This window comes from Mus caroli, unplaced genomic scaffold (assembly GCF_978045245.1).
Source record: "Mus caroli unplaced genomic scaffold, Mus_caroli_1 scaffold_1, whole genome shotgun sequence".
NCBI classification, from domain to species: Eukaryota; Metazoa; Chordata; class Mammalia; order Rodentia; family Muridae; genus Mus; species Mus caroli.
The window spans coordinates 177,791,498-177,815,762 of NW_028227256.1; the positions used below are offsets into that span (position 1 = coordinate 177,791,498).

Below are 24,265 nucleotides of genomic sequence, written 5' to 3' on the forward strand. Positions count from 1 at the left end.
ATTAAATTGTGTACAGTAAAAACCACACATAGCTCACTGATGGTTTTCTGTACTATTTTAAGACAAAGTCACCCTTATACTTAGAAATAGTATTGGCTGGATTACTTCTCACTTATTCCCGATGCAAGCTCTCCTCTGGACATACATATTCTGTGGCTTTTACAAGCTAAGTTTAAGAATGCACAGACCTTGAACAGGTAATTATTTCCCTTGAAGTATTTTGTGTTCTACCAGGCTCAGTGGACAGGCTAACCTCTGGCATGGATATCTGATAGGAACATTTCTGTCAGTTTGATACTTTTTCCTCCTATCAATTATGCTTTTTTAATAGACAAACCATGAAAATAAATTAGTTTTGAAAACTATTATAAGAAATATATACACCATGGGGAACAATACAGAGTAAGATGCAGTTGAAATTCGGCAGCTCTGTGAGTTAAGAATCTTCTCTCTACAACACATTCATATCAGTTACTGCTTAACTTAACGCTGGGTTTTCCTTTTTGCTTTCAGGAAAACCTTTAACTTACGCCCTGGGTGTTACCTGTCCACAGCTTCCTGGTGGCTCACCGCTTCTGCCTGCTCCAGCCTTGCTCCGGCAGCTTCCAGGCTTCTGGGCTTCAGAGCTTGTTGTGAAAGCTTGCTGCTTTGGCCTGCTACCCCTGCTTCAGGTGTCAAAAGCTTTTAATTAGCTTGCTTCCTTTCATTACCTGGTTCCTTATGTGTCCAAATAGCTTAGTACTAGGCCCTGAAAGGGAGGAATACCTGTAGGCGGTTACTTTTTCCTAAGGTCTTTGGCTCAGGCTCTCCTGAGACTCCTGGGAGAGGAAACTCAATTTAGTGCATGCTTTGCCTTTGATGGTGCTGGTCTGTAGTCCAAAGGACCCGCAGGTGTGGCCATGTCATATTTTATAATCTGTGTCTGTTTAATTTGTTGATGCCCAGGATGTACTAATTTTAAATATTTTGGCTATTGCTGCTCTGTGTATAAATTATGTTGTTTATCAAGAGCACATTTCTGGCTGTTTAATAAATAGTTTATAGAGATTTTAGATTTTAGTTCCTTAGTTTGTTTGTTTGTTTGTTTCTTTCTTTCTTTCGTGCTGGGAATTGAACCTAGGGTCTCATGTATGTGAGGCTAGGCCTTCCATAGAGCCACTCCCCTGACCCTAAAATTTCTTTAGTAATAATATTGATTGATCATTCACAGATTAGCTTTTCAGTTTGTTGTTTGTTTGAGACAATGCTTTCTCTGTAGTGCATGCTGGAATGCTGGCCGGGAATGCGTTATATAGCCCAGGCTACTCTCTAGTTTGTTTATTTGTTTTTGAGACATGATCTTGGTATATAGCTCTGGTTGTATTGGAACTCCCTATGTAAAGACCAGGCTAGTCTTGAACTGGAAGCTGTCTGCTTGCCCCTGTCTCCTAAGTGCTGGAGTTACAGGCATACTCCACCACAACAGCCTGGCCCACTGTTTTGTTTTGTAAGTGGGGTGGTAGAACACGCTTCAGACTGGTGTAGGGATTAAATGAGTAGCATTAAAGTAGTAGTGCTTGGCATATGTAGTGTGTATGCAATACAAGCTCTTTCAGAAGTAAGTGCTTTTAGTATTATTAGTAAAAATAATAGTAGGTGCTACATAAGAGAGACTAAAAAGGAAAGAAAGAAATAAAACAATAAGTGGTCAGTAGTTACACAGTAAAATCCTGTTTTCAAAGGTGAAACTTTGAAAGCCTGGTAGAGGAGCATGTGAGGCAGACTACAGGCTCTAGAGATCATACAAAAGAGGACTGTCACCAGCCTCATTTCTAGGTTTCAACATCCATGCCATAGTATATTTGCAGATGAGAATATTGATCGCTTATAATCTTCCATGTGTATTTACCCACATTAGTTACAAAGCATTCATCTTTCCAAAATGTATTTACTGAGTACTTGTTGACTCCTAGGCACTGACCATATATTAATGAACACAAAGGTAGAAATTCCTAACTCTCAAAGAGCTTGTGGGGAAAACAGTAAGCATTGTACATGGTTATACTATGTGGTATATATATATATACATACACACACATATATATATTGTGCTAAATAATTATAAGAAATAAGGGGAAAAGGAAGCAAAGGAATATAATGGAAAGTCTCACAGGATGTAGTGACATTCCAGTGAGGGAGTGAGACAAAAGTGGCCCTGTGGAGATGAAGTGTTCCGGGGCCGGGGGAAAATACCAGCAGAGGTCCTAAGATGGAGTTGTGCAAGGTGAGCATTATGGCTCGAGCTGAAGTGAGCTAAAGGTGAGGAGCAGTGGCCAAGGAGGCTGGCAGGCTGTACTGTCGTTTATAAGGACTTTGACCTCTTTCTAACTTTAGGAAATCACTAGAAGTTTGGATCAAAAGAATGATGTAACTTGAACTACATCTTAACATTGTGTTTGTACTGTTGAGGATAGATTGTGTGAATGAGCACAGGTAGAAAGGTCAGGTAAAACATGGCATGATGCCAAGGCTTATTGGGCCAGAAGAGGTGGTTGGTGAATTCTGTCTATATCAGAGGTAGGCTGGATTTCCGAATTTCATACAGAAATGCAGAACTGCTTGGATATTGAAATCCATGAAATATAGTGTGGCCAGTTTTACTCTAGAAGCTTTAGCCACACACAGCGTTACTCAGCTGATTAGTATAGATTTGTCACGCACTGATCATTTCTGTATTGTGTGCAGGTTTTCTAGCACCGAAGACTGTTTCCTAGAAAGAATTAAAATCATGTCTGATGTTTTAGAAATGCATCTTTTTTCTTTATAATTTTAAGTCCATATTAAGTTTGTTTTGATTGTATGTGTGTAGTCTCTCTCTCTCTCTCTCTCTCTCTCTCTCTCTCTGTGTGTGTGTGTGTGTGTGTGTGTGTGTGCGTGTGTTGGGCATGGAACCCAGAGCTTTGGGTTTGCTATGCAAGTGTTCCAGTACTGAGCTACACACCCTACTCTAAGGAAGTACATTGTAAAATGCCATTATCTTATGTGACAATTGACTTTTCTACTTTGAAATTCAGGGTCTAAAGTGGGAGTTCTGAGACAAGTTTATTTTTGCTGTTTTTCTACTGCCATGAACACAGAAATAATTTGTAGTTTAAAGAGGGAGGAATAGATCAGTGATCACTTTGGAAGCTTCATAATCTTTTTTTCCTCGTGGCATCAGTTTGATAATTCTGGGATGTTTCTTGAGCTGTTATTTCCCTAAACCACAAATCATCCCAGAAAAGCTTTTAGGCAGCTCATGAAACTGTTTTAAGGTATTGTTGGGTGTTTTCTCTTTTGCAGTAGCCTGGTCTTCCTTACTACCATGCACATATGTGAATTGAGTTTCTTGTCCTTACTGTACACTGCCACACGTATAGCTAGTGTTCATGTTGTGACCAAGATGAGGGGTATGTGGTAGAAAGGCAAATAAAAATTTTACCTCTGAAGAACGTTAGAAGTATTTCATCTTGTATTATTTTTATGTTTATCCTTTTAATATATGGCACGGGCATTTACAATTTATGTTCATGTATTTATAAATTGTGATCTAAAATGGTTTATAAACTTATGTTTCACATATTGTGAGTATGAGCTTTTCTCTATCAAATAGTATTCTCAATATTTCTTCACTCACCTGAATAATTCCTTGTTGGTTTATTGTATTTTGTCCATTTCCTCTTTAAGAATAGTTACGTTAGCTCAGGATTTTATCAGTGAGGACCATATTGTGTTGCACTTTATGACCTAACATTTAATTCGTATGTTGATATTTTCAATTGAAGGAATTTCTGGAAATTGAAGAGCTGATTGTCTTAGTACTGAAGGATTGTGAGATGTATTGCTGCGGCATAAGAATAGTCGATGAACAAGCAGCAGTTAGGAGATGGGGAGAGTGAGTGCTTCATGTAGACTCACGGTGACAGCTCACACCTACTGAACACTTAACTGGACAGCAGACCCTGTAGTAAGCATTTTATATGCATATTAATTATTTTGATCTTTGCCACATCTATATAAGGTTAGTACATTTATTAAACTCACTATTGATGAGAAAACTGATTGAAAGACAACTGCTTTAAAAAAAAAAAAACATAGAATCATACAGTTAAATGATAAAACTAAGATTTCAAACCAGTAGCCTGACTTCAGATTCTCCTTTGTCACCATGTTCCAGACACCCCCAATAAGTGTTGTAGTGTTCAGTGGGTGCTGGCCACTCTTATTGTCACCTCTTCTGTGAGCTGTCTGACCACACCTAAGCTTGTTCTGAGTCTAGTATTCTGGGATTCTCGGAAGGTAATTTAGTGCAGATACTTTCAAATCACCCTATCAAGGCTTGAAGCAGCACTCCATAGCAAGTCTGTTCATGATTCTGAAGTAAAGCATGGTTTGTTGTTGTTGTTGTTTTTACAGTAAGAGAGACTAAGAAAAAATATGAATAATATCCTGGCTTTATCACATACTGCTAAGTGAGTTATGAAGTCTTTTGGCTTTTGAGATTGCAGTGGATGGATTTTAGACCTGGGTCAAAGTCTTAGCATACTGCTTGACATTTTAACACTCATTGTGTTGTTGGGCATGTTGAGGTTAGAAGACAACTTGGTTCTCCATTGGGGGCCCTGTGTTCCATCTTATAGATGACTGTGAGCATCCACTTCTGTATTTGCCAGGCACTGGCATAGCCTCATACGAGACAGCTAAGAAGCTAGAGAAAGCACCCAAGGTGCTGAAGGGGTCTGTAACCGTATAGGTGGAACAACAATATGAACTAATCAGTACCCCCAGAGCTCGTGTCTCTAGCTGCATATGTAGCAGAAGATGGCCTAATCAGCCATCATTGGGAAGAGACGCCCCTTGGTATTGCAAATTTTATATTCCCCGGTACAGGGGAAAGCCAGGGCCAAGAAGCGGGAGTGGGTGAGTAGGGGAGCAGGGCGGGGGGAGGGTATAGGGAACTTTTCAGGATAGCATTTGAAATATATATAAAGAAAATATCTAAAAAAACAAAACAAAACTATACACACAGTATAATTATAAAATAAACAAGATTGACCTGTTTAAAAAAAAAAAAAAAAAGAAGACAATTTGGGAGTGAGTCAGTTCTTACCCCTAACACAGGGTCTCTGATCTTTGCTGCTGTACTGTGTACTTAAGACTACCCGGCCTGGAATTTTCTCAATGATTCTCCTGTCCCTGCCTCCCATATTGCTATCGAAATGTTGAGATGACTGCTGTGTTACCACCACATCAGGCTTTTTACAGGGGTTCAAGGACTGAATTCAATTCGTTAGGCTTGCTTGTGCAGCTAGATATTTTACTGAGCCTTCTGCCTGCCATATCTTCTACCATGTTAATTGACTATGACTGTTTATGACAGTTACTGAGAGATGTTATGCACTGATTTTAATTATGTCATCATATTACTTTAGTAACAATATGATCTAGATACAAATGAAGTGCTCTTAATAAGCATGTTTGCTATTAAAACATAAGAAGTTAGATCTTGGATTTAAATCTAATTTTCTATCCTTGGAAATACTCCTTTGAACTGTTCAAAAGATCTGTACATTGTTTTTCTTGCCTGCACAGTAGGATATTGTGATGTTAGCTTTCCATTACTATAACAAAATACCTCAAATAATTGACTTATAAAATTTTTATTATGACTTATGTATAGAGAAATTTTAATCCAGCAACATGAATGCTCTAATAAGGTATCACATCCAAAGATAGGATCCAGTTTTCTGGACTGCAGACACACCCTGGATTACCATGTGATCTGGCTGGGATTCAGACACACCTTTTAATCTCAAAGTTAGTTTGTAGAAGGAAGCAGCCATAGTTGAAAATGAAGCCTAACTGAAGGGCAGAAAAAGTGACGAACCAGAGAAAGATTTGGTTCATGCAGCCAGAGGCAAAGCGATTAGTGAGAAGCCAGATTGAATCAGTCATTTTGGAGAGGAGTTTGAGCCTAAACAACTGAGCTCAAAAACAGCCAGAGTTCAGAAAGAACTAGAAAGAGTGAGCTTGTTCAGCAGGAAGCCTTGGAGACAACAATTGACTCCTGGTGGATAGAAGATATATTTATACTTACGGTTTTGGAGAGTTCAGTGCATAATCAATTAGCTCTGCTTTCAGGCCTATGGTGAGGCAGCATAGTGTTCTGGGAGAGTGTGGCAAAATCAAACTGTCCATCTCTTGAGTGGAGCCTGATAGGAAGAAAGAGAGGGAGGAGATAATTAAGTCAGTTTCCAGTCCATAACCCCAACAACTTAAAGGTACCCAACTATTATTAAGCTATATATAATAAAGTGCTATATTGGGTTCTAAACCTTTACCACCGTATGGACATTTAGGGGGCATCCAGTATCTAAACTACAGCAGATAGTATTTGCTTTCTCCAGTGGTGCCTCTCAGTTACTGGAAATGCTGTCCATGAATATTTGCTTTCCTTTCTGTAGTTTAGTTTCAGCTCTATAACAAACCTGGAGTTAGGGAAGCAGAAAACCGGCCTGAGTAGGACCACAGGCCTCTTCCGGCCGGACCAGCACCGGGGTAGCTAGAGCGCAGGGTCGGCTGACACCCGCCAGCTACCCAGGACCCCCGCCACAGGATTTTGAGACTGCTGGTGAGTGGAACACAGCTTCTGCTCCAGTCCAATCACGCGGGACCTGAGACTGCTTTGGTTGGGGAGGCAGAAATCCGGCCTCAGTAGGGCCACAAGCCTCTCCGGTCAGAAAAGCTCCGGGGTAGCTAGGGCGAAGGGTCGGCTGACACTCACCAGCTACCCACAACACCCGCCACAGGATCTTAAGACTTCTGGTGAGTGGAACACAGCTTCTGCTCCAATCCAGTTGCACGCGGGACCTGAGACTGCATTAGTTAGGGAAGCAGAAAACCGGCCTGAGTAGGACCACAGGCCTCTTCCGACCGGACCAGCACCAGGGTAGCTAGAGCGCAGGGTCGGCTGGCTACCCACGGCCCCCGCCACAGGATTTTGAGACTGCTGGTGAGTGGAACACAGCTTCTGCTCCAATCTTTAAACAGTGACAACGACAACAACTAACCCCAGAGATTACCAGATGGCGAAAGGTAAACGTAATACTCTTACTAACAGAAACCAAGACCACTCACCATCATCAGAACCCAGCACTCCCACTTCGCCCAGTCCAGGGCACCCCAACACACCGGAAAAGCTAGACACGGATCTAAAAGCATATCTCATGATGATGGTAGAGGACTTCAAGAAGGACTTTAATAACACAATTAAAGAAATACAAAGGAACACTGGTAAACAGGTAGAAGACAGTAAAGAGGAAGCACAAAAATCCCTTAAAGAATTGCAGGAGAACACTGCTAAAGAGTTATAAATCCTTAAAGAAAAACAGGATAACATAATCAAACGGGTAGAAGTCCTTACAGAAAAACAGGAAAACACATCCAAACAGATGATGGAAATGAACAAAACCATACTAGACCTAAAAAGGGAAGTAGACACAATAAAGAAAACCCAAAATGAGGCAACACTGGAGATAGAAACCCTAGGAAGGAAATCTGGAACCATAGATACCAGCATCAGCAACAGAATACAAGAGATGGAAGAGAGAATCTCAGGTGCAGAAGATTCCATAGAGAACATCGGCACAACAATCAAGGAAAATGTAAAATGCAAAAAGATCCTAACTCAAAACATCCAAGAAATACAGGACACAATGAGAAGACCAAACCTACGGATAATAGGAGTGGATGAGAATGAAGATTTTCAACTCAAAGGACCAGCAAACATCTTCAACAAAATTATAGAAGAAAACTTCCCAAATCTAAAGAAAGAGATGCCCATGAACATACAAGAAGCCTACAGAACTCCAAATAGACTGGACCAGAAAAGAAATACCCCCCGACACATAATAATCAGAACAACAAATGCTCTAAATAAAGATAGAATACTAAAAGCAGTAAGAGAAAAAGGCCAAGTAACATATAAAGGCAAGCCTATGAGAATTACACCAGATTTCTCACCAGAGACTATGAAAGCCAGAAGATCCTGGACGGATGTTATACAGACACTAAAAGAACACAAACTCCACCCCAGGCTACTATACCCAGCCAAACTCTCAATTAACATAGATGGAGAAACCAAAGTATTCCACGACAAAACCAAATTCACACATTGTCTCTACACGAATCCAGCCCTTCAAAGGATAATAACAGAATAAAACCAATACAAGGACAGGAACCACGCCCTAGAAACAACAAGAAGGTAATCCCTCAACAAACCTAAAAGAAGACAGCCACAAGAACAGAATGCCAACTTTAACAACAAAAATAACAGGAAACAACAATTACTTTTCCTTAATATCTCTTAATATCAATGGACTCAACTCCCCGATAAAAAGACATAGACTAACAAACTGGCTACACAAACAAGACCCAACATTTTGCTGCTTACAGGAAACTCATCTCAGAGAAAAAGATAGACACTACCTCAGAATGAAAGGCTGGAAAACAATTTTCCAAGCAAATGGTATGAAGAAACAAGCTGGAGTAGCCATTCTAATATCTGATAAGATTGACTTCCAACCCAAAGTCATTAAAAAAGACAGGGAGGGACACTTCATACTCATCAAAGGTAAAATCCTCCAAGAGGAACTATCAATCCTGAATATCTATGCTCCAAATACAAAGGCAGCCACATTCATTAAAGAAACTTTAGTAAATCTCAAAGCACACATTGCACCTCATACAATAATAGTGGGAGACTTCAACACACCACTTTCACCAATAGACAGATCATGGAAACAGAAACTAAACAGGGACACAGTGAAACTAACAGAAATTATGAATCAAATGGATCTGGCAGATATCTACAGAACATTCTATCCTAAAACAAAAGGATATACCTTCTTTTCAGCACCTCATGGTACCTTCTCCAAAATTGACCACATAATTGGTCACAAAACAGGCCTCAACAGATACAAAAATATTGAAATTGTCCCATGCATCCTATCAGATCACCATGGACTAAGGCTGATCTTCAATAACAAAATAAATAATAGAAAGCCAACCTTCACGTGGAAACTGAACAACACTCTTCTCAATGATACCTTGGTCAAGGAAGGAATAAAGAAAGAAATTAAGGACTTTTTAGAGTTCAATGAAAATGAAGCCACAACATACCCAAACTTATGGGACGCAATGAAAGCATTTCTAAGAGGAAAACTCATAGCTCTGAGTGCCTCCAAAAGGAAACTAGAGAGAGCACACATTAGCAGCTTGACAACACACCTAAAAGCACTAGAACAAAAGGAAGCAAATTCACCCAAGAGGAGTAGACGGCAGGAAATAATCAAACTCAGGGGCGAAATCAACCAAGTGGAAACAAGAAGAACTATTCAAAGAGTCAACCAATCAAGGAGCTGGTTCTTTGAGAAAATAAACAAGATAGATAAACCCTTAGCCAGACTCGCTAGAGGGCACAGGGAAAGCATCCTAATTAACAAAATCAGAAATGAAAAAGGAGACATAACAACAGATCCTGAAGACATCCAAAACACCATCAGATCCTTCTACCAAAGGCTATACTCAACAAAACTGGAGAACCTGGATGAAATGGAGAAGTTCCTAGACAGATACCAGGTACCAAAGTTGAATCAAGATCAGGTTAATGATCTAAACAGCCCTATATCCCCCAAAGAAATAGAAGCAGTCATTAATAGTCTCCCAACTAAAAAAAGCCCAGGACCAGATGGGTTTAGTGCAGAGTTCTATCAGACCTTCAAAGAAGATCTAATCCCAGTTCTTCACAAACTATTCCACAAAATAGAAACAGAAGGTACTCTACCCAACTCATTCTATGAAGCCACAATTACTCTGATACCTAAACCACAAAAAGACCCAACAAAGATAGAAAACTTCAGACCAATATCCCTTATGAATATTGATGAAAAATCCTCAATAAAGTTCTTGCTAACCGAATCCAAGAACACATCAAAACAATCATCCATCCTGACCAAGTAGGTTTCATCCCAGGGATGCAGGGATGGTTCAATATACGGAAATCCATCAACGTAATCCAGTATATAAACAAACTCAAAGACAAAAACCACATGGTCATCTCGTTAGATGCGGAAAAAGCATTTGACAAGATCCAACACCCATTCATGATAAAAGTCTTGGAAAGATCAGGAATTCAAGGCCCATACCTAAACATGATAAAAGCAATCTACAGCAAACCAGTAGCCAACATCAAAGTAAATGGTGAGAAGCTTGAAGCAATCCCTCTAAAATCAGGGACTAGACAAGGCTGTCCACTTTCTCCATACCTATTCAACATTGTACTTGAAGTCCTAGCCAGAGCAATTCGACAACAAAAGGAGATCAAAGGGATACAAATTGGAAAAGATGAAGTCAAAATATCACTTTTTGCAGATGATATGATAGTATATATAAGTGACCCTAAAAATTCCACCAGAGAACTCCTAAGCCTGATAAACAGCTTCGGTGAAGTAGCTGGATATAAAATTAACTCAAACAAATCAATGGCCTTTCTCTACACAAAGAATAAACAGGCTGAGAAAGAAATTAGGGAAACAACACCCTTCTCAATAGTCACAAATAATATGAAATATCTTGGCGTGACTCTAACTAAGGAAGTGAAAGATCTGTATAATAAAAACTTCAAGTCTCTGAAGAAAGAAATTATAGAAGATCTCAGAAGATAGAAAGATCTCCCATGCTCATGGATTGGCAGGATCAACATTGTAAAAATGGCTATCTTGCCAAAAGCAATCTACAGATTCAATGCAATCCCCATCAAAATTCCAACTCAATTCTTCAACGAATTAGAAAGTGCAATCTGCAAATTCATCTGGAATAACAAAAAACCTAGGATAGCAAAAACTCTTCTCAAGGATAAAAGAACCTCTGGTGGAATCACCATGCCGGACCTAAAGCTTTACTACAGAGCAATTGTGATAAAAACTGCATGGTACTGGTATAGTGACAGACAAATAGACCAATGGAATAGAATTGAAGACCCAGAAATGAACCCACACACCTACGGTCACTTGATCTTCGACAAGGGAGCTAAAAACATCCAGTGGAAGAAAGACAGCATTTTCAACAAATGGTGCTGGCACAACTGGTTGTTAACATGTAGAAGAATGCGAATCGATCCATTCCTATCTCCTTGTACTAAGGTCAAGTCTAAGTGGATCAAGGAACTTCACATAAAACCAGAGACACTGAAACTTATAGAGGAGAAAGTGGGGAAAAGCCTTGAAGATATGGGCACAGGGGAAAAATTCTTGAATAGAACAGTAATGGCTTGTGCTGTAAGGTTGAGAATTGACAAGTGGGACCTCATGAAACTGCAAAGCTTCTGCAAGGCTAAAGACACCATCAATAAGACAAAAAAACCACCAACAGATTGGGAAAGGATCTTCACCTATCCTAAATCAGATAAGGGACTAATATCCAATATATATAAAGAACTCAAGAAGGTGGACTCCAGAAAGTCAAATAACCCCATTAAAAAATGGGGCTCAGAACTGAACAAAGAATTCTCGCCTGAGGAATACCGAATGGCAGAGAAACACCTGAAAAAATGTTCAACATCCTTAATCATCAGGGAAATGCAAATCAAAACAACCCTGAGATTCCACCTCACATCAGTCAGAATGGCTAAGATCAAAAATTCAGGTGACAGCAGATGCTGGCGAGGATGTGGAGAAAGAGGAACACTCCTCCATTGTTGGTGGGATTGCAAGCTTGTACAACCACTCTGGAAATCAGTCTGGCGGTTCCTCAGAAAATTGGACATAGTACTACCGGAGGTTCCAGCAATACCTCTCCTGGGCATATACAGAAGATGTCCCAACCGGTAAAAAGGACACATGCTCCACTATGTTCATAGCAGCCCTATTTATAATAGCCAGAAGCTGGAAAGAACCCAGATGTCCCTCAACAGAGGAATGGATACAGAAATTATGATACATTTACACATTGGAGTACTACTCAGCTATTAAAAAGAATGAATTTATGAAATTCCTAGCCAAATGGATGGACCTGGAGGGCATCATCTTGAGTGAAGTAACACAATCACAAAAGAACTCACACAATATGTATTCACTGATAAGTGGATATTAGCCCAAAACTTAGGATACCCAAGATATAAGATACAATTTACTAAACGCATGAAACTGAAGAAGAATGAAGACCAAAGTGTGGACACTGTGCCCCTTCTTAGAATTGGGAACAAAACACCCAGGGAAGGAGTTACAGAGACAAAGTTCGTAGCTGTGATGAAAGGATGGACCATTTAGAGACTGCCGTATCCAGGGATCCATCCCATAAGCAGCTTCTAAACGCTGACACCATTGCATACACTAGCAAGATTTTGCTGAAAGGACCCAAATATAGCTGTCTCTTGTGAGATGATGCCGGGGCCTAGCAAACACAGGAGTGGATGTTCACAGTCAGCTATTGGATGTATCACAGGGCTCCCAATGGAGAAGCTAGAGAAAGTACCCAAGGAGCTAAAGGGATCTGCAACCCTATTGTCGGAACAACATGATGTTCTAACCAGAACCCCGGAGCTCTTGTCTCTAGCTGCATATGTATCGAAAGATGGCCTAGTTGGCCATCATTGGAAAGAGAGGCCCATTGGACTTGCAAACTTTATATGCCCCAATATAGGGGAATGCCAGGGCCAAAAGAATGGGAATGGGTGGGTAGGGAAGTGGGGGGCGCTATGGGGGACTTTTGGGATAGCATTGGAAATGTAACTGAGGAAAATAAAATGTAATAAAATATTACATTTTATTTTAAAATATTAAAAATTAAAAAAAAAAAACAAAAAACAAACCTGACAAGCTGGAAGGGCCTTAGGAGATTATCTAGTTAAACGGAAACAGTGTTGGAAATAGACGTGTAATTAGTTTGTTAACAGTGAAAATAGTCTTATTTTTACTTGGCAGTTTCTTTGTCTGTAACTGGATATATAAAATCAGGCTGCGCTACCTTTTATTGTTGGAAAGGACATGTTCAGTCCACAGTTTATAGACCTGTTAGTCTTGGTTGTTCTTTGGGAGTTGGAGGAGGGAGGTTACAAATGGATTGGAATATATGTGTCGGCAAGAGCTGGACTAAAGAGCTTTCTCGTTTTCAGTTCATTTTGTATTGCTTGATCCCCTAGAACCTTTCTCCTCTGGAACTGCATTCTCTGTGACCCCTTCAGGATCTGGCATCACTATCTCATAAGATCAACTGCTTGCATATTGTGTATCTTGGTTAGTTTCTCAGTAATAGATGCTGAGTTTAAATTCCTGTGTAGAAAACTTGGAAAGGAAGATATAATGTATAATAAACAGCAGACACTGTTGACAAATAAAATCATTTGCTTGGCATAGTTCACTAACGTAACTTTTAAATTTGACATTATTTAATTTAGGATCTTAGAATTGAGCAGCATTAAAATAATTGATAATTGGTATTTACTTTTTTCTTACAGAGAGGAAAATGGAAAATGGAAAAAGTAACCTTTTTTGCCATATTTTAAAAGTTGTATTTCCATTATCTTTTCTAGGTTGCTGTAGTTAAACTAAAAAATGCAGATAAAGTATTTGCCATGAAAATTCTGAACAAGTGGGAAATGCTGAAAAGAGCTGAGGTAAGTCTTTTCTGGTTTGCAACAATTGATGGCACTTAGGTTGTTTTTCATTTAGACAAGTGTAAAACATGTTGGTAGTAAAAATCTTTGTACATGAATATTTGAGTACTTTTGTGAGCTTATGTATAGTCTGAACATGTGACAAGGTGGACTTAAATTATTAGTACATTTAAGATTCTTACCAAAATTAACTTTGTGTGTTTGGGAAAAGAAATTTCAAAATGAAAGAAGAAAGAGTATCAGCCCAAGCCATGTCACCAGAATGCAGTCAGTGTAAGGAGGCTGTGAGATAAGTTTGATCTGAAGAACCTACACTGGAAAGAGAGCAGACAACAGAAAGTTGTCCTCTGTCTTCCACAGGTGAGCACTGTGGCACCTTAGTATACATGTGTATGCACACATGTGTGTACACTTCCTCACACAGGCAAATAACGTGTAAAAAGATATAAAGGTAGAGGAAGTATGAAGTTCTCTTAATCACAGATCTTGCTATGGCTGCCCTGAGATCTCCAGTCTGTAAAGGGAGGTTGAAATGATCTCAGTGGTTGTTTATGGGATGGATCCCAGGGTGGGGCAGTCTCTGGATGGGTCCTTCCTTCTGTCTCAGCTCGGAACTTTGTCTCTGTAACTCCCTCCATGGGTATTTTGTTTCCCATTCTAAGGAGGAAGGAAGTCACCACACTTTGCACTTCCATCTTGAGTTCCATGTGTTCTGCAAACTGTATCTTGGGTAGTCTAAGTTTCTGTGCTTATCAGTGAGTGCATAACATGTGTGTTCTTTTGTGATTGGGTTACCTCACTCAGTATGATATCCTCCAGATCCATCCATACAAACCCAGACACTATTGCATATGCCAACAAGATTTTGCTGAGAGGACCCTGATACAGCTGTCTCGTGTGAGACTATGCCTAGCAAACACAGAAGTGGAGGCTCACAGTCAGCTATTGGATGGATCACAGGGCCCCCAATGGAGGAGCTAGAGAAAGTACCCAAGGAGCTAAAGGGGTCTGTAACCCTATAGGAGGAACAATATGAACTAACCAGTACCCCCAGAGCTTGTGTCCCTAGCTGCATATGTAGCAGAGAATGGCCTAATTGGCCATCAGTGGGAGGAGAGGCCCTTGGTCTTGTGAAGATCATATGCCCCAGTGGAGAAGAATGTCAGGGCCAGGAAGCAGAAGTAGGTGGGTTGGGGAACAGGGTGGGGGGGCAGGGAGGTACAGGGGACTGTCAGAGAGGAAACTGGGAAAGGGATAGCATTTGAAATGTAAATGAAGAAAGTATCTTTTAAAAAAAAAAAAAAAAGGAAATGATCTTAGGATAATTTTTCCAGGAAAGGATTTTGTAGGTTGTTTGCATGGTACAACTTTAACACCTTCCAAGTTAAAGTTACTTTAGTGGAAACCCTGTTCTTAGGGTGGGGAATATATTTAAATGTTAGAAGCTATTGCTTAAATAAATGTTTTAATTATTTAGAGTATGTAGCTATGTGTGTTTTTCAGCACACTTGCCAATTAACAGGCATTATCATATGATATTTTTGTTATATTAAAGCTTTGTTAATGACTTCTTAAAAATTAATGTATCTCATGTTTTTGGGTTCTTTGGTTGTTTTTTTTTTGATGTATGTGGTTTTTTTGATGTATGTGGCTATCAATATATGTTAAACTATACACTTGAAAGTTAATTCAAAAGTTACTGGGTCCATCTAGGACCCATTTAGGAGGTAGAGGAAGAAAGATTAAGAATTTCAGTTTGTCCTAAGTTTTATAGCAAATTCAAGGCTAGCCTGGGCCACAAGGAGAATTTGTCACAAACAAACAAACAAACAATGATGATGTTGTGCTATAAAAAATAGAAATTTTAAGTTTTTTTTAAATTTGAAATTCCATTTAGTTTTCACAGTGAAAAAGTTAGACGTTAAATATTCTCTTATTATTTGAAAAGATTTTTCTGTAACAGTATTTTGTGAATGAGAAAAGCCTTTATTTTTATATTTTATTTTATATTTTATATATTATTTTATATTTATATTTTATTTTCAAGAAATGAGAAGCTAGACTAGGTATAATCATTAGTATACTTTGTATTTTTGACTAATGATTATTATTATCATTATTATAATTGATGTTGATGATGATGGTGATGTGAGTGTGCATGATGTGTGTGTATCAGGATAGCCATGTGTCTGCCATGGTTCTGTGTATGAAAGTCAGAGGGTAACTTTCAGGAGGTTATTTTATCTTTCCTTCATGAAATCTAGGGACTAGACTCAGGTCATCAGACTTGAATGGCAAGTACATTTTACTGGCTGAGCTATCTTGAGGGCACTATGCATGCAGTTTTGATAGGCTGTATATGATTGCAAATTTGATGAATGTATTTTATGGAAGTTCTTGAGAGTCCTATGACAACTTTGCAGAATTATCATTTATGAATGGACCTCATTTAACTTCTGTTTCAACATAGGATTTCTTTTTGTTTTAATTTTTTAAATTTATTTATTATATGTAAGTACACTGTAACTGTCTTCAGATTTATTATATGTAAGTACACTGTAGCTGTCTTCAGACACACCAGAAGAAGGCATCCAATCTCCTTACAGATGGTTTTGAGCCACCATGTGGTTGCTGGGATTCGAACTCAGGACCTTTGGAAGAGCAGTCAGTGCTCTTAACCTCTGAGCCATCTCTCCAGCCCTTGTTTTAATTTTTAATTCTCCTTTCATATATTAACATCCTGATCACAGTTTCCATTTCTTTCTCTCCTCCCAGCCCCTCCTCACCCCCCAAAATCCACTCCTGGTTTTTCTTCAGAAAAGAGCATAGATAGCAACCAAACATGCCATATCAAATTGCAGTTAGATTAGACACCTCACCTCCTATTAAGGCTGGACAAGGGTCCAAAAGCCAGGCAAAAGAGTCAGAGACAGCCCCTGCTGCCACTGTTTGGAGTCCCATAAGAAGACCAGGCTACACAACTGTAACGCGTGCAGAGGGCGTAGGTCAGCCCCATGCAGACTCCCATGTGGCTCTCTGAGAATCTCTGAGCCCAGGTTAGTTGGGAAAGTGAGAAACTAAGTTTAAGCTAGCTTTGCAGTGCTAGTAAACCTTTTGTTATACTGCTGAGACATACCATGCTTTCTGGCTAGCCAAGGATAGCCTTAAGCTCTTCATCTTGTTTTCACTTTTTAAGCACTGTGATTGTAGGTCACCACCTTTTGTTCATTGTGTTTTTAGAGACCCAAATCATGGAGATAATGTAAAAATAACAATAACAACAACAGCAACCCCCACTGCCTCCCAAACCCAGAAAATCAAAAAACCCATTTTCTTTAGATATGAATTTTTTCATTTAGAAAATATGATTGAATTTCTGTAGCACCTTGATACCACCAGAGTGTCCATTTATCATGGTTTAATACTGATCAAGAACAGATTTTCTTAGCAGGGCCACTGTTGATACTTGGTTATTTCTTGTGGAAGCTGTTCTGTGTATTGCATGGGGGAGTTATCCTGCCTTCTTCTTACTAGATAGCAGTAGTATCTTTTCCCAGCTGACATAAACAGCTGAGGACAATTTACATTGTACATCAAATAAATATCTGGAATGTGCCTTATAGCTACCGAATACACATGTTTCAAAAAGAACAGCTTAATAGTTTAAAATTTACATAATGCCTGAGATTATCTCTATAGAGTATGTATGTATATGTTTGTGCACCAGTGGAACTGAGGATGGCGGGGAGTGTGTGAAGCATAACCAAGAAGATTAGATAATAAAATAGTTGTTGAAATTGAGTGACAGGATGTTGGGAGAAGGAATTATGTCACTCTCTCTACTTCTGTATGTTTGAAATCTTATGTCATAATTTATTCTAAATTATCTTTTAAAACTTTCTTTTTTACTGAGTAGTTTAGGATAAATTAGAATTTACAGTTTAATTTGCAGTTTTGACTAATGTCTTCAGAGTTTTGTTTAGTTTGGAATTGTCAATCAAGTGAAGCGTGATTGCTTACTAGATTCCAGCTGGATTGTCCTTAAAATCTCAGGTCACTGTCATTGAAGATAAAGCCAGGAGAGGGGTTTCTTGGGTTTTGTCAGCCTTCTAAAATATTAAGAACCATACATTGATTTCAGCTGAGCTTTATAGCAGGACTTAGTAGAAAGTAGGTAACATGATTCTATTTTCTTCTAAAGTGAACTAAGAGTAATGTCATAGATTTAGTAACTTGGTTGACAGTTTAACTCACTACATCAGATGGTTTAGATTTACTTTTTTAGTGCTTTCTCTGATGTTGCCACTTAATTCCTGGCTTTGACAATTCTGCTTACCCAAATAAGTCTTGTGTGTGTACATGAGCATGCTAGGGACAATTGTGTGTTACTTGGTTTCATGTATCATGGGAACTTAATCTTCCTAATGGGTAACCATTACCAACTGTGAGAGCTGAGAACAGCTCCTGGGTACGAAGATTGTACCCATGAACAGCTCTGAGTTGAGTCCTGAGCACTGGAGCGCACAATTCAAAGCTCAGAAGCACTTACTGTGGCCATCCTTTTTATGTCTTTAGCAATGGCAAAGTAGATATGGCAAAATTGGACATTTATATCATCTGATTAACAGGTTGGTCTGTGGTTAAGTTAAATAATTTTGTGAATTTTTCTGTTTTGGACTATAGCAATTCTAAAAAATATTACACTTTTAAGGCTGTGATACGTATTTTGAGCGATTGTGTTTTCCAGGTTTGTGTAAAGTATTCTTTACAGTATTTTCTTTCCCTTGCAGACAGCGTGCTTTCGTGAAGAGAGAGATGTGTTGGTAAATGGAGACAGTAAGTGGATAACCACTCTGCACTATGCTTTTCAGGATGACAATAACTTAGTAAGTAGTCATATGCTTTTACGTTTGCAGCCTTTTGTTGGCCAACTTTAGCATTATACTTTAAGGTATTTCTTAAATGTAGATGTTATTTAAAATAGAAAAATTACTGCATTTCACAGAGTATCAGTAATACACTTGGTATTAATACTTAGCACACTTGGTATGAGAATTTTTTTGTCTGAGAAATTTGATGCTGTTTTATTGAATTTGCTTATACCTTTAAATAAGAAATCCCAAACAAAAGCCAGTCTGTTTTAATTTTCTTCCATTAAATTCTATAGGAATAAGTTTGAGAGTTTTTCTCTTTATGACTCTCCCAGTGTATTTTATTAATAGTGTTCTGATTTTTAAAAATTCGCACACTTTTCAAAGTGACCATGTGCTATATGAGCCCATATATATTGACATCGTGGACCACTTCATAAAAGCTTGGGGGGCACTTAGAGAAAATTCGGAATATTAGAATCTGTACCACTTGAATAGAGACACTAGAAATGAGGAAGTAAAAGTCAAAGGAGAAATAAGTTGAGTTTGTTCCAGTTGAGCATGTAACTCCTTTGCCTGCTATTCAAAGTTTTTCTGTTTTTGATCCACTTTTATCTCTAGGTTTATATCTTTTAGGAGTATATTAATGTCTTAGATGCTGCTATGTACCAGACTTGACAACTAGATTAGAACGCAGAGGGGGCAGGTTCTGGAGTCCTGGGAGATGTGTGTACGCTTCTGCTCACTTTAGATGGGGAGCAGATGGCACACTACAGTACTAATACCATCAAAGCCCAACTTGGTGAGCCAGTGAGTTTTATTTGGGTTAATTGCAGGAGCAGAAATTACTCAAAGACAGCTCTGTTACCATCATGCATCATATGTAGCATGTGCTTTGTAGTCAGAATTGTTTTATAAATGACAGGGTAAAGCTTTGCATGTGTTTACTGTTCAGTGTCGGAGTGAATGAAATGATGTTCTACGTGGAAAGTAATAAAGGCTAAAATTCTGTTAGTATATTCTTTTGGAGATAGATTTATCACTGAATTTATGCATTGCTTAAAATCTACATTTTGCTTTAAATATATAAGTAAATTTTAAAAAGTAATTTTAAATCATGAGTCTCCAGTGAGTGCTGGTAATAAAACTTGGGTCCTCTGTAAGAACATCAACTGCTCTTATTGTTGGGCCATCTCTCCAGCCTCCCAAATGTCAAATTTCAAAGACCAAAAATTTGCCAAAAAGTATAAAGATGAAGAAAGAAATCCGAGCTGCTGTTGTGTCTTCTCAGTTACTTAGTCTGATTTGCGTTCTTTGCATAAGATTTTTTCTTCTTCAATGATTTTTCTCTGAAAGCAGTAATCTATATATTTTCAGTTATATTAATTATATTGGAATAGAAGTAACAGTATTTCAAAGAGGATCAAAATAAAAATTCTTGTCATTTACAAAAGTTAGTATTTGGAAGTCTTAGTTATTATCAGAGGCATTCTTTTAAGCATTTAAAATTTTAGAAAGTAAATGAGTGCTTGTATCTGAGTTATAACTACTGTGCCTAGTATGTACAAGGCCCTAGACTACATCCACCTGTACGACCCAAAACAAACCTGAAAACCACCTATAAGACCTATTTTGGTGCTGAAGCAATGGCTTAGCAGTTAAGAGCACTTGCTGTTCTTACAAAAGACCTGAGTGCAGTTCCCAGCAACCACAGTGGACAGCTTACAGTTGCCTAGAACTCCAGCTCCAGAGGAAATGCCTTCCTACCTGACTCTGTGGGTACCTGGACACCTGTGGTGCACATGCATACACTCAGGGCACATGTAAACTCATCCATAGAAACAAACAAACAAATATTTAAAAGGTATTAGAAAACAAAAACAGTTTAGGAATGTAGACAACTCTAGTTTTAGATACCCAAAAAGAAACAGGTCTTAAAGATACTTATTTTGCAAACTAACGTTTTTGATTCAAATAATTTATTATTATTATTATTATTATTATTTTACTTATTCACTTTACATCCCAATCACTGCACCTCTCCAAATCACCCTCTCCCACAATTCTTCTCCTATACCTGGCATCTGCTCCTGTGAGTGGGTGGGGACTACCCTGGATATCCCCTACCCTGGTACATTAAGTCTCTGTGAGGGTAGCTGCATCCTCTCCCACTGAAGACTTACAATATAATTTTCCTAATTGTCAAGGCTGTAAATATATAAAACTAATTTCTTTGACGTTTCTATGCTTATAATTTTCATGTATCATAATTAGAGAACTTTTAAGCCAAATTTAAATTATATTGTTAGCTCAGTGGTATCCTAGAAACAAAATTGTTATTGGGCTGGAGAGATGTCTTAGTGGTTAAGAACACATGCTGCCCTTGCAGAGGACCTGGTTTTTGTTTCCAGCACCCACATGGTGGCTTACAACTGCCTGTAACTCCAGTTCCAGTGGATGTAATACCCTTTTCTGAACTTCATAGGCACCAGGCACACACATATGCAGGCACTCATTTGGACTGAGAGTACACTTTAGAAAAAAATCATTGTAGCATCAAGGCATGCTAAGTGGTCCATATGCCTATGGGCATGTATAAATAATATATATTTGGAAAACAATCTAAAATGTAACAAAATCGATAACATCATCTGTCATCTAACTCAGCCTGGTGAACATCTGATATATATACCTCTTCCTCTTCTTTAGTACAACATCCATGCATGCATGCATCCATCCATATACACACACACTCATATATCTAAAATGGGTATACTTCTATGTATGTATATTTGAGAATCGATTCCATTCTGTAAGTGAATGATACTGTCAGTTACTTGGCAAATGACAAAAGCAGCAAAATTTGTAATCCTTTCTTACATGCCAAGTTTTAAACTTTGTTTCAGTGTTTGTGAAACTGAGAGGTCTTACTAGTATTACTGATAATTGTCTTACATACTTAAATGTTAGTTAACCACACAAGTTATTAATCTTCATTAGTATTCAGCCTAGTCCCGTTTGACCCTGGGACACATTACATACATTAACTTTATCATAATTATTTACTGAGTACATTCTGTTTTTGTTCACAGTACCTGGTTATGGATTATTATGTTGGTGGGGATTTACTTACTCTGCTCAGCAAATTTGAAGATAGATTGCCTGAAGAGATGGCTCGGTTTTACTTGGCTGAGATGGTGATAGCCATTGACTCAGTTCACCAGCTCCACTATGTTCACAGGTGAGTTAGTCAGTCTGTCAATGATGGTCTTAGAACACTCATGACCGAAGTTACATGTAATATCCTTCCCAAAAGGAGTATGCAGCATTCAGTTTCCTTAGGGTCCGTTTTTTATATGCTGATGTTACTTAGAATTCTAGCCCATAAATTATAGACTTGTATATTTTATTGTTCTCAAGAGAAGACTTTGGCTGGGAAGACTGCAAAGATGAGGACCTGAATTTGATTCTTAGAACCATGTAAAAGCTGGACACAGCAGCATGTGCCTGCTGGGGGAGATGAGTGCAGAGCCCTGGTGATAGATGGCTGACCATTCAGTCTAGCCAAATCAACGAGCTCCAGGTTCATTAAGAGAACTTGTCTTAGAAAATAAGGCAGGCTTGCTGTTTACACTGCTCTTTCCAGTGGCATCGATCAGAGAGACAGTCTGATCAGAACAACACAGGCAAGCAAGCTTGCTCCCGTCAGAATGCTGTATTTTGTTATCCTCGTCAGCTTTAGATGACAAGGAAAGATCAGGAATTTTGTGAATCTTCTCATAGCACATACACATAACTTATATAGAAGATCTTAATGTTGAGTTTAGTAGCAGAATTTTAATAGCTGATACCGTGTCGGGGGTAAGTAAGGTCTTACCCTGGCTTCTGTTCTTGCGTTGTTTCCTAGGTTCTCAGAGACAGTAGTGCTTAACACTGGCCCTTCATAGGGAGACTGTTAGAAAATATTGTCAGATTTAGCTTCTTCTCTTCTCCTCTCTTCTCCTCTCTTCTCTTCTCTTCTCTTCTCTTCTCTTCTCTTCTCTTCTCTTCTCTTCTCTTCTCTTTTCTCTTCCCTTCTTTTCTTTTCTTTTCTGTTAAATCCTGTTATTGGGGATAGAGCCTAGGCTCTGGGCATGTTGGGTAAACAAATGTTCCACCACTGAGGTACAGCACCAGGCAGCAGAGTTCATACAAAAAGATAATAGTAGAAAGTAGATAGTATTTTAAAATTGTGAATTGGTGTGAAGTTGGTAACATGAGATTTTCAGAGACAACCATTTCTTTTCTTTAAATCTTTAAAAAAATTGTTTTCATGAAGTTAGGATGAGGATGGTGAGTATGAATATGGAAGAGGCACAGGGTGTATGACCGAAATAGATTATATGGAACTTGCAAATAATTAATATAGATATTTTAAAGTTTTGTTAAAAAGGTTCTTAGCTGAAATATTTGCCCATATAGACAAATAATAGTAGAATACCAATTATTAAAAATGAGGAGTTACTTCATTTTAAATCTTCACAGATAGTTTTTTAAAAGTCTAAAATTATACATTTCTCATTAACTTTATTTGATACATCAGTTATTATTCTTGATAATAACCACGTTATGTTTTTAGTTCATAAGACTTAATATTTTCAGATTTTTGCCACCTGAGGAAAGATGTTCATCTTTTTGTATAAACTGCCATTAGGTATTCCATTAATGTTTATTTAAAATTATGGGATTAAATTGTAAACTCTTCTGAAATGGATTTATTGAGATATGATTCATATGCCACATACTTCATTTAAAGCATATAATGGTGTTAGTATATTCACAAATACATGTAACCCTTGTCATGGGCCATTATAGAATATTTTCATTACTTCAGAAAGAAACTTCATATCATATCCTCTCACCTCAGTTCCAACACATTCCAGCCCTAAGAAAACATTAATTACTTTCTGATCCATAAATATACTAAATTTGGGCCTCCGTATAACATGTAGTCTTTTATGACAGGTCTCTTTCACTTAGCATGGTGTTTATTAGGTTGATTAATATTGTAGGATATATTTGAAGATGCTTTCCTAGTAAGGTTGATTGTTTGGTAAGCTTTAGATTTTCCAGAAGTTTTTCAGAACCCAGAGTATACATTATACAACATTCACAATAGATGCATCTTGGCTTCAAATTAATCCATCAAGAAATTATAACTCAGTTTCAGGAGAAAAACAATAAAAAAACAACAATAATAAATACAACTGACAAAAATCCTAAGATGACCAGATATAAGAACAATCAGAAAAAGACCTAACAAAGCACTTATTCAAAGTAAAGAAAATACATTTGAAATGAGTGAAATGATAAATACCTCCTCAGTGAAGGGAAGTTATGCAAAAACAAACAAAATCAAATAAACAAACCTAAACCTTACACAAGTGGGAATAATTTTTAAAAAGATTTATGTGTATGAGATCTTGCCTGCATATATGTATGTGCACCATGGTCATGCCTGGTACCCTCTGAGACCAGAAGAGGGCATTAGAATCCCTGGAAGTGGAGTTAAGGATGGTTGTGAGTCACCATGTGGGTGTGGCTAGCGAAACTCAGGCCCACTGCAAGAGCAGCAATGCACTAAACCTCTGCGTCATCTTTTCACCTTGCCTCTATCCACCAGTAAGAGAGGAAAATATAGCATTTTGAAGAAAAATATACTAAA

General features: G+C 38.2%; 1 protein-coding gene across 13 annotated transcripts in view; it reads left to right on the forward strand.

The window, feature by feature from the left end:
- The window catches only part of Cdc42bpa (CDC42 binding protein kinase alpha), a 213,741-nt gene that overhangs the window by 60,443 nt on the left and 129,033 nt on the right, over positions 1 to 24,265 (forward strand). For all 13 annotated transcript variants that reach the window (XM_085843395.1, XM_085843388.1, XM_029475997.2 and 10 more), the window contains exons 3-5: positions 13,607 to 13,690; positions 18,481 to 18,576; positions 21,654 to 21,802. In XM_085843395.1, the coding sequence (XP_085699521.1) occupies positions 13,607 to 13,690; positions 18,481 to 18,576; positions 21,654 to 21,802 (329 nt within the window). The remainder of the gene's footprint in view (positions 1 to 13,606; positions 13,691 to 18,480; positions 18,577 to 21,653; positions 21,803 to 24,265) is intronic.